We start from the raw sequence: 9,985 nt of genomic DNA on the forward strand, positions 1-9,985 counted from the left end.
ATTTTCATTCCTTCCCTTCTAGTGGCATTGTATTAAAGCTGATGCTCAAGTAGAGAGTGTCACTTTACTTTTCAACTAGCTTATCAGAATATTAGTGAGATAGCTTTAACCCTTTTATGGGCGAAGCGATGGTAATGTCGCCTATGTTTTGCACTCACCTATGGGCGGTATGACATTAATGCCGTCGGCTTCAGCATTTTTGCTAAATTATTTTTTATAAATGTCGAAGTATCAGACCGATTTAAACATGAAGTATTTTGAGCACAACCTAAGATGAATGCAGTTATTAAGTATTTCGATAGTATCGCTTTCAAAGTTTTTATAGAAAAACCGTAAAGCTTTGGAGTTAAAAAACTGACGGAGATACACCATAACAATGGTCGTTATTATGTCGTACAATGTTCTCAAATTTGTAGGAAGCCTTTTTACTGATCACTTTCTATTACGGGTTTGTAAATATCAAACAATGAATGTCTAAGTAGCAGTGAAATAGTGGTGTTCAATTAAAGGGTGTGCTGTGTGTTTTAACCATTCTCTTATAGTGGCATTCAATTAGAAGTGGTGTTCAAATAAAGGTTTCGTTCAAATAGAAGTTTTATGGTATATCAACTAGCTTCCATATTATTACGCACATGGCCTTATTTCACTACGTGCTAGTATTCAGCTTTGCTTGGTCATCACTGTTTCCCTTTTCGTATTTATTACAGGTGATTTGTTAAGTCTACATTTATACTTTCAGCTGAGTTCTGGTGATCCTGCAAGTGAGACTTGTGTAAGACTTACTGATTCACAGCCAACAGCTGATCTAGCATCTGTGGATCAGAATCATAAGGCTGGTAAAGATACGGAAGATGTCTTTGCAGGAAAGGTATTCGATGCTAATTATTCATTCAAAATAGAAAATCGTCGGATCTATCCGTCATTGCCTGATACATTTGAGAATCTCAGTGATGGAGAGGAATCACTTGACTGTTCTCCACCAACCTCTGCACTCAAGGTTTATACAGAACCCCAAGGCGATGTTAACCAAAACGATGCCTGCGCTGATATAACTGGCTTTGAAGAAATGCCCTGTGTTTCAAATCAATCATTGCTTTTGCTCATTCCAACCCGATCACCTGACAAAGCCATTGTCTCAGCTGCTGATTTGACTCCAACTGACCTTGTTACTAAAACTGCTATTGCATCTTCACAACATGTTTCATCGGGGTCCAGTGATGAATTAGAACCTAACATCACTCACGCTCCAGATACTTCAGCTTTAGTGAGGTCAGAATTTCCTTCTATTACTATGTGATTATTGCCTGTGACACAAAGACTTACAGCTTAACCATTCTATCATTTCTTTTACACGATTCAGTTGGTAAATGCAGGAGCAAAGAGAAAAAGGCACTGAAGAGCCAGTTAGACATCGCATTACCCAATGGAACAGTCATCTCTGTAATGCTGGGAGACTTGACTAAGATGAAGACAGATGCTGTTGTTAGTTCTTCTGGTGCTGACCTTACCCATCCACGTACGCTGTCATCACCACTAACTTTTCAGAATTGCGATTTTTATTAATTTTGTTATCGTAGTTTTGAGGATTTTAGTGGATTATATAGTAAGTCACTTTTATAACTAATATTAGTTGTGGTCATAAAGTTTTTGCTGTGGACTAAGTAACCATCCTTCAATTTTCAAAAAGCTTTGACACAATTAATTGTACCAACTTATCAAGCAAATATTTCGTTCAAAGCTTTGCAACACTTTAGTTTACTTGCTTCTCCTTCTACACACAAGTAAATATTACAGTTAAATTCACCAAGATAACAAGTAGCCACTCCAACTGACTCTATGTTTGTTGTACCATGAGCTAATCTGTAAAGTGTGTTGAGAGGTTTTTAAATATTGTACACGATTAGATTGGTCTAACCAACAACGCTGGTATAGCTATAGGTATGCTATAGCAATATAGCATAATAATTTGAATTTGTGGTTCCATATCAATAGCACCGTTACATACATATCCATTATACCGTTATATACCTATGGTGTTGTTAGATTTCTGTAGAATTGTTATATATAGTATTGTTACATATCTATATTACGAATCTATTATATATTACACATTGCATATCTATATTACATTTACATGTCCAAAGTCCTGTTATATTACTGTTACAAAAAGTTTTTATGTTAGTATTTTTATATTCACTAGTCATATCCAATCTCTATAGGCTCATCGATATAATGCAACTATTTCTTTGGCATTCCCTTAAAATCAATGAACTGATTGATGGAACACAACTTTTACAGTTGCTAAATATAGATTCAAGTGTTAATATAGCAAAACAATTTACACATCTTATTTTTATATAATAAACCAGTTTGACATCATATAGTGTTTAGATGTTGTGTGAACAGGTCTTGCTCGATGATGTTGTAGGAGGAGTGAGCAAGGCCATAGCTGATGCGTGTGGTCAGCGGTTTCAAACTAAAGGAAAGGATTTTATAAGAACTGGTGGGCTGTTGAAGGAGGGAGACACTTTTGTTCAGTCGTAAGTTTGGCTATTTTGTACTCTGTATTTGTGGGCTCTTTTCTACTAGTAGGTAGTTACCGTACAGGATGAAAATATCCGATGGATATAAAAATTCGCGATTTCGCGAGCAGTCAACTCCGCGAATTATTAAATTCCGTGAATAATTAGTTCTATTTTTTATCACAAGGGAGAATAACTACTGCATCAAATTGAAAACTAGTCGCTAAGCTAGTTTTTAATATAACTACTAAACGTAAGTGAGTTCCAAAACATTTTTAAAATCATTGCCTAGGCTTTGAGCTAACACCATTGCCAATGCATCACATTTATTTACAAAATTATTCAAGGTTGTCACAAGATAGGCAGAATGGCGTCATAGCGAAAATAGCCACTAGGCAGAAGTACTAAACGTAGCCGAGTTCCAAAACTTCTTTAAAACCATTGCCGGGGTTCCGAGTTTTATTGCCATTGCAGCAAACTTTACAAAATTATTCAAGGTTTTTACAAGTAGTTCGGCATGGCTTCATCATCGCAAAAAAGCTCTCCTAGTCTTTATACATTGAAATCAACTCCAATCTCGAATACCGAAGTTGAGGACGATCATGATTCTGATCTGGACATTATGGTATGTATTTGATGTGCTGTGCAGATACGTTTTTCCATTATTAACTGCATTAGTTAATTCTTTTGTTTAAAAACTGATCGCTTTCATTAAATACTTCAGCTATTGTTTTTGTACTTCTTTGACACTTGTTAAGATTTTTTTCTTTTTTGTGTTTACTGCAGATTGAGAATAAAACAACCTACTCCGATTACGAAAACTAGAGACAAGTAGTGATATTCATCAAGGCAGGAATATTGGCAGAGAAGCAACCAGTCAACCTAGACCCCCTTCATTGACAACAACTCCTTGATATCGCTGCAGCAAACATGATTAAATTATATACTTTATTTCATGTATAGATATATTATAATTTATTACAAACTTGAGTGTACAAATAAAATTTTACAAACGATAAATGGAGTAAATATAAACAGTTTAGTCTATATTGCGGTTGTCTAAGGCAAAAAAATTAAACTGATACTCTTGATAAGTGAATACTAGCGTGTAATGGCGCTCTCTGACTAGTTATTTTGGTAATAGCAGCTCTACAGCTGTTACTGTCTTGGGTAGATGTTAAAGGCGATTTTCTTGCTACTACATGGCTGGTAAGGAAGTTATCATCAGAACTCTCCTCGTAGCTTACTATTGCAAAGTTCTGCCGGCTGGCCAAAGATTTTTGCTCGTAAAGGCGTTTTTGCTCTTTTTTTTAAATCAGCTATATTCTCCTCGTAAGTAGCTGCGGTCACTTCTATCTGAATTTCCAGACTTCCCTGAATGATTCGTGATCTTCTAAAAATGACATACACAACCCTTGCAATCATTGTTCTTCCGTGTATGATGAAAAATCTCTCTCTTACACTAAAACAAATAATGAATTGGTAGGGATAGAAAACATGAATATTGCGTTTTACCGAAGAACCAAAGTAAGATTCAACTAATTTAGTAAATGTGAAAAACTCATTACTTACCACAAATTGTTGGTTCATCAAAGGCCTCCAAATCTGTGAATATTCGTGAAAACTTCTGAACGCAACAAAGAATTTATAGCTTAGTACGATCCACCCGTAGTTGTAAGCTAAATAGAAAACGGTACGCGCAATGCGCGCAGCCGCGCATGCGTAATGTTAACTCTATTGATAGACGTAATAGAGTTAACTTTTCCTAGAGAGTGGCAGTTTTCAGCCGCGAATAAATTCATCCGCGAATATGCATGAAAAGACAATTTTCGCGAAATATAACTCCGCGAATAAATTCATCCTGTACGGTATGTAGTTATCACAGCAGAGAGAAGCCAAGTTGTCATGCTAACTCATACTCAATAGATGTCTTGAGCTGGCAGTTCTGTTGAGGTTTTCTTTAGTTTACAAAGTGCAACGGAAATAGAGCTCTTGTTGTGGTTTTTGTAAAGATTATGCTTTCCAGCATTTCTGCTGAAATTTTCTCACAAGTTTTTGACAGGCATCTGATAATAATAATAGTCAAACATAACAGCTCTGCTATGTGAACTTGAAGAACATAAACAGGTGGCTGTAAATGCAAGTTCACTACTTGACTTTTGATGGAATCATATAGTCTACCGAGATAGTGGCCAGGAGCAGTGAAACAAAGTGTTGATGATGAAAAATTTTCCGCTCAGATGTCTGTGTGTTTGCATGCTCAGACGTCTGTGTGTTTGCATGCTCAGACGTCTGTGTGTTTGCATGCTCAGATGTCTGTGTGTTTGCATGCTCAGATGTCTGTGTGTTTGCATGCTCAGACGTCTGTGTGTTTGCAAGTGTCTAATTAAATGGTTGTCTCTATATGGTTTCAAACTCATTACATTTTCTCAAAAATTTATACCCTACCTTGCCATTTAGCGTTGCGGAGAGTCTTGCCATTACTCTACAACTTGTTATAGTTAAATATGCAATCATAACACAAAGTGAGTGTAAATAGTTACTAGCTACTACCTAGCTAACTAGCTACTAAAATGTTTGAAATGAAGAGAAGACAACTTAATATGAAGATAGAGATGATAACTCCAACGGGGCTGTAGTAATAAAGGCTGGTACATACTAATGAGGCTTCTTTACATCAATCATTTGTGTGTGTTAACCTAAACTCACTTGTACAGAACACAAACACACTGTAAATGACTGAAGCTAAAACAAGTTGCTGGTACAAATTCCCACATTTAAAAGCTAATAACAATCTCAGAAGTAGGATCGACCTCGATATGAAAATGACTTTAATCGAAAACCTGATTTTATTTTGTGCATCATGTATTTATTGTTCAATTCCTACATGTGTAAGTATTATTAAAACTAGACAAGCTTTCTTGTGAATTAGTTTACAAAGTCTGAGATTGATGAGAGACTTCTATAAACTGTGAATAATTCTCACCTACTCTGCAACTTTAATTAGCCTCTAGCTATTCCTCCACCTCGCCCTCTGCACTTGTTGCCTTCTGCATTGTCTACTGTTCCTTGCTGATAGCTGATGTGATTCTGTTAGCTCAAAGGGAATGTGATAACTCTTGCAGGGCTGATGGCGAACTAGCACAAAATGGCGTACGCCATGTCATCCATGCAATAGCCCCACTACCTAAGAAAGGTGCAGATGTTCGACCACTTTTAGTGAAGAGTATCAGAGAAGCTCTCAGGGAAGCCGAAAACTTGAAGTGTAGAACTATTGCTTTTCCTGCTATTTGTGCGGGTAAGTTGGTAGTTATTTCTAAATATAAAGACTTCCTGTCTGAGTAGTTTTGTTTAGGCATGTCTTTGCGTTACTGTTGGTCCACCTGCTTGTTTATATCAACATTTTATATATTGACATCTTTATTGCATAGAGTTATGTTGATACATTTGTAAAATTATTGTGATGTAACAGTACATCTTGTTTATTTCCTTAGTAAACTACATATATTTACTACAAAAAGAGCATTGTCCACTTGTCTGTCCGAAATCATGATAAGAATGTTAGGAAGAAAATGGTCTCATGTTGGAATGAAACTTGTGCCACTCTTTTGCAAGCGGGCGCTCTAACCACTGCACCATTCTGCCACCTTCCCTTTTTATGAATGAATTATACATATAGGGATTACTCATTGCGATCTCTCATGGTGCACTAGTGTTGAATAATAATAAGACGAGTCTGAAGCACAGCTGTGAGGGTTTCTGATACAGCTGATGCCAATACAATCAGCAGTTTAGTGAATTTACCATGTTGCAGACTCCTACCTAGTGTTTTTACAGGAGCTATGGGTGTGCCCATCGCTACTTGTGGACTCTGTTATTGGGTTTCTTTGGCTATGTTCTCTTCTAAAAACCCTGATCCTCACCTGAAGCAGATTTTCTTTGTTGTGGACAACTCTGGGTTTATGCAAGAGCTCTACAATGTTATGGCTGACTTGTCTGTGAAAGGGAAAGCTGAGTCTCCTGATTTTCATCTACTATGGGAGCAAACGGAGGTAAGCTACTAATTTATTATAATATGTACTGGAGGCCTACTAAACTGTCTCTATTGTTAGTTTTTGCAGTCTTGCATTACTTGCAAGTGAATTGTATATTTGTTATAGAATCTGTACGCTGCTGATCACACAGCAGTTTTTGCTAGAGGCAGGGGCCGACCTGCAGACAGAAGGAACCCGCAATCAGTTACAGGTATACGGAATTCTCACGAAACAATGATTATAGGTGTTGCTTACAACTATGCAAAGAATTCAAAAACAAACTTCATTTTGTGTATGCCTACTGCCTTAGGTCTATCTCCTGAAGATGCCTATGTGTGGCCAAAGCTGGAGGTAGGTAATCCTCTGTTCAAACTAACTCTTGGAACCGATTCCGCTGCCTCTGCTGCTGGGACATCCAAAATTAATGAGAATGAGTGTCCTATTTGTCTGGATGAGCTTAAAGATGTTGAAGCCCTGCCATGTTCTCACAAGTTCTGTAAGAATTGCATCAGCCAGCTGGTCACCACTACCAAGTCTAATCAGTGCCCGACGTGTAGATATCCATTCAAAAATGCTGAAGGAAAACAGCCAAAGGGAGGACGAATGACCACTTACATAATTCCTACTCATCTGCCAGGATATGAGCGTTACAAAACAATTGTCATTACGTATGAAATTCCAGGAGGAATACAAGGGGTAGGTATCTCTGTGGTTGTCAGTCAGAGACTTGTTTCATTACTAAAAAATTGCCAACTTTTTGTGTATAGTTTGTCTGATCATCTATCTACTTGGATGGTTTGATATTCTGTCCATATGAAGTCTCTTATTGTTGACCTCTGTTAATAGATTCTCATTAAGTGCCGTATCAATTATCTCTGATGCTGTTGAATTTTTTTCAGTCTGAGCACCCGCAACCAGGTAAGCCTTATCAAGGAGCGCACCAAAGAGCTTACCTACCTGACAATATAAAAGGGAAGAAAGCCGAGCGTCTTCTGAAAAAAGCTTTTGATCAGAGGCTTGTCTTCACGGTTGGACATTCAATCACTACAGGACGAGATGGTTGCGTAACCTGGAATGACATCCATCACAAGACTAACATGACCGGAGGCCCTTCCAACTACGGTTACCCTGACCCTGAGTACCTAGATAGGCTCATTGCAGATTTAGCTGCCAAGAATATTTGTGAGTAGTGTTTTGTTAAGGTTCGTCTGCCCTCTACTCATGTATGAACAGCTCTCTACTATCTTCGAAGTTCATAGATTTAACCAAAACTATACGTTGCTACAGTTCTAATCATTAAATTATTTAGTGTTTTGGTTTTTTGTTGTTTCAAACTGGCTGCCTTCATAGTATTATTATTATAATGTTTTAATAATTATATTTTGTGAGGACAAGAAGTTGTGATTTATTTTTATCAAAATGTGAAAAAGACTTCTGTGACTCATCTTTGATAACGGTCATCCAGCCCACTTAATAGTTGATATATTATATAGAGGTAGTTGCAACATTAGCTTAGTTGTTAGAATGTGTTCTCACCACTTTCATCGATTTCCAGCACTCTTTGCTCCCAACAAGATTTTCATGAACATTAGGTTGTTAATTTTTTCCCATTTAGTTATTAGTAGCACGTGCTTGGTTTCAATATACATATAAATACAACTATGAATGGACTATGAAAATATGAACATATCATCTGATTGAAATGCTGCTGACTATTATGGGTATACAAAGAGTCACTGTCAGCTTATTGCATCTCATTCTTGCTGTCTGGTACTGAAAGATGGCCTGGTTGAATTAGATCAAATACTGGCCTGGCTGAAATAGATCAAATACTGACCTGGTTGAATTAGATAAAATACTGACCTGGTTTAATTAGATCAAATACTGTCCTGGTTGAATTAGGTCAAATACTGACCTGGTTGAATTAGACCAAATACTGTCCTGGTTGAATTACATCAAATACTGACCTGGCTGAATTATATCAAATACTGACCTGGTTGAATTACATCAAATACTGGCCTGGTTGAACTAGATCAAATACTGGCCTGGTTGAATTAGATCAAATACTGACCTGGTTGATTTAAATCAAATACTGACCTGGTTGAATTAGACCAAATACTGTCCTGGTTGAATTACATCAAATACTGACCTGGCTGAGTTATATCAAATACTGACCTGGTTGAATTACATCAAATACTGGCCTGGTTGAATTAGATCAAATACTGACCTGGTTGAATTAGACCAAATACTGTCCTGGTTGAATTACATCAAATACTGACCTGGCTGAATTATATCAAATACTGACCTGGTTGAATTACATCAAATACTGGCCTGGATGAATTAGATCAAATACTGACAAGATTGAATTAGATCAAATACTGGCCTGGCTGAATTAGATCAAATACTGACCTGGTTGAATTATATCAAATACTGGCCTGGATGAATTAGATCAAATACTGACCTGATTGAATTAGATCAAATACTGGCCTGGCTGAATTAGATCAAATACTGACCTGGTTGAATTAGACCAAATACTGTCCTGGTTGAATTACATCAAATACTGACCTGGCTGAATTATATAAAATACTGACCTGGTTGAATTACATCAAATACTGGCCTGGTTGAATTAGATCAAATACTGGCCTGGTTGAATTAGATCAAATACTGACCTGGTTGATTTAAATCAAATACTGACCTGGTTGAATTAGACCAAATACTGTCCTGGTTGAATTACATCAAATACTGGCCTGGTTGAATTAGATCAAATACTGACCTGGTTGAATTAGACCAAATACTGTCCTGGTTGAATTACATCAAATACTGACCTGGCTGAATTATATCAAATACTGACCTGGTTGAATTAGATCAAATACTGGCCTGGATGAATTAGATCAAATACTGACCTGATTGAATTAGATCAAATACTGGCCTGGCTGAATTAGATCAAATACTGACCTGGTTGAATTATATCAAATACTGGCCTGGTTGAATTAGATCAAATACTGACCTGGTTGAATTAGACCAAATACTGTCCTGGTTGAATTACATCAAATACTGACCTGGCTGAATTATATCAAATACTGACCTGGTTGAATTACATCAAATACTGGCCTGGATGAATTAGATCAAATACTGACCTGGTTGAATTATATCAAATACTGACCTGGTTGAATTAGATCAAATACTGACCTGGCTGAATTATATCAAATACTGACCTGGTTGAATTAGATCAAATACTGGCCTGACTGAATTAGATCAAATACTGGCCTGGTTGAATTAGATCAAACACTGGCCTGGTTGAATTAGATCAAATACTGACCTGGTTGAATTAGATCAAACACTGGCCTGGTTGAATTAGATCAAACACTGGCCTGGTTGAATTAGATCAAATACTGACCTGGTTGAATTAGATCAAACACTGGCCCTGGA

At 37.0% G+C, this 9,985-nt stretch overlaps 1 protein-coding gene across 1 annotated transcript; it reads left to right on the forward strand.

Annotated features, from left to right (window-relative positions):
• Positions 1 to 6,850: 6,850 nt before the first annotated feature.
• LOC137388575 (probable E3 ubiquitin-protein ligase DTX3) lies at positions 6,851 to 7,746 on the forward strand. Its single transcript, XM_068075057.1, has 2 exons — positions 6,851 to 7,252; positions 7,456 to 7,746. The coding sequence occupies exons 1-2, from the start codon at positions 6,851 to 6,853 to the stop codon at positions 7,744 to 7,746; spliced, it is 693 nt and encodes a 230-aa protein (XP_067931158.1).
• Positions 7,747 to 9,985: the final 2,239 nt, after the last annotated feature.

Source organism: Watersipora subatra, chromosome 2 (assembly GCF_963576615.1).
Source record: "Watersipora subatra chromosome 2, tzWatSuba1.1, whole genome shotgun sequence".
Classification (NCBI taxonomy): Eukaryota; Metazoa; Bryozoa; class Gymnolaemata; order Cheilostomatida; family Watersiporidae; genus Watersipora; species Watersipora subatra.

Excerpts from the sequence above, each read along its gene's own strand:
- LOC137388575 (XM_068075057.1), top strand. The coding sequence starts at position 6,851 with ATGCCTACTGCCTTAGGTCTATCTCCTGAAGATGCCTATGTGTGGCCA. Across the intron at positions 7,253-7,455 it reads TTCCAGGAGGAATACAAGGG|TCTGAGCACCCGCAACCAGG; the intron begins GTAGGTATCTCT and ends AATTTTTTTCAG.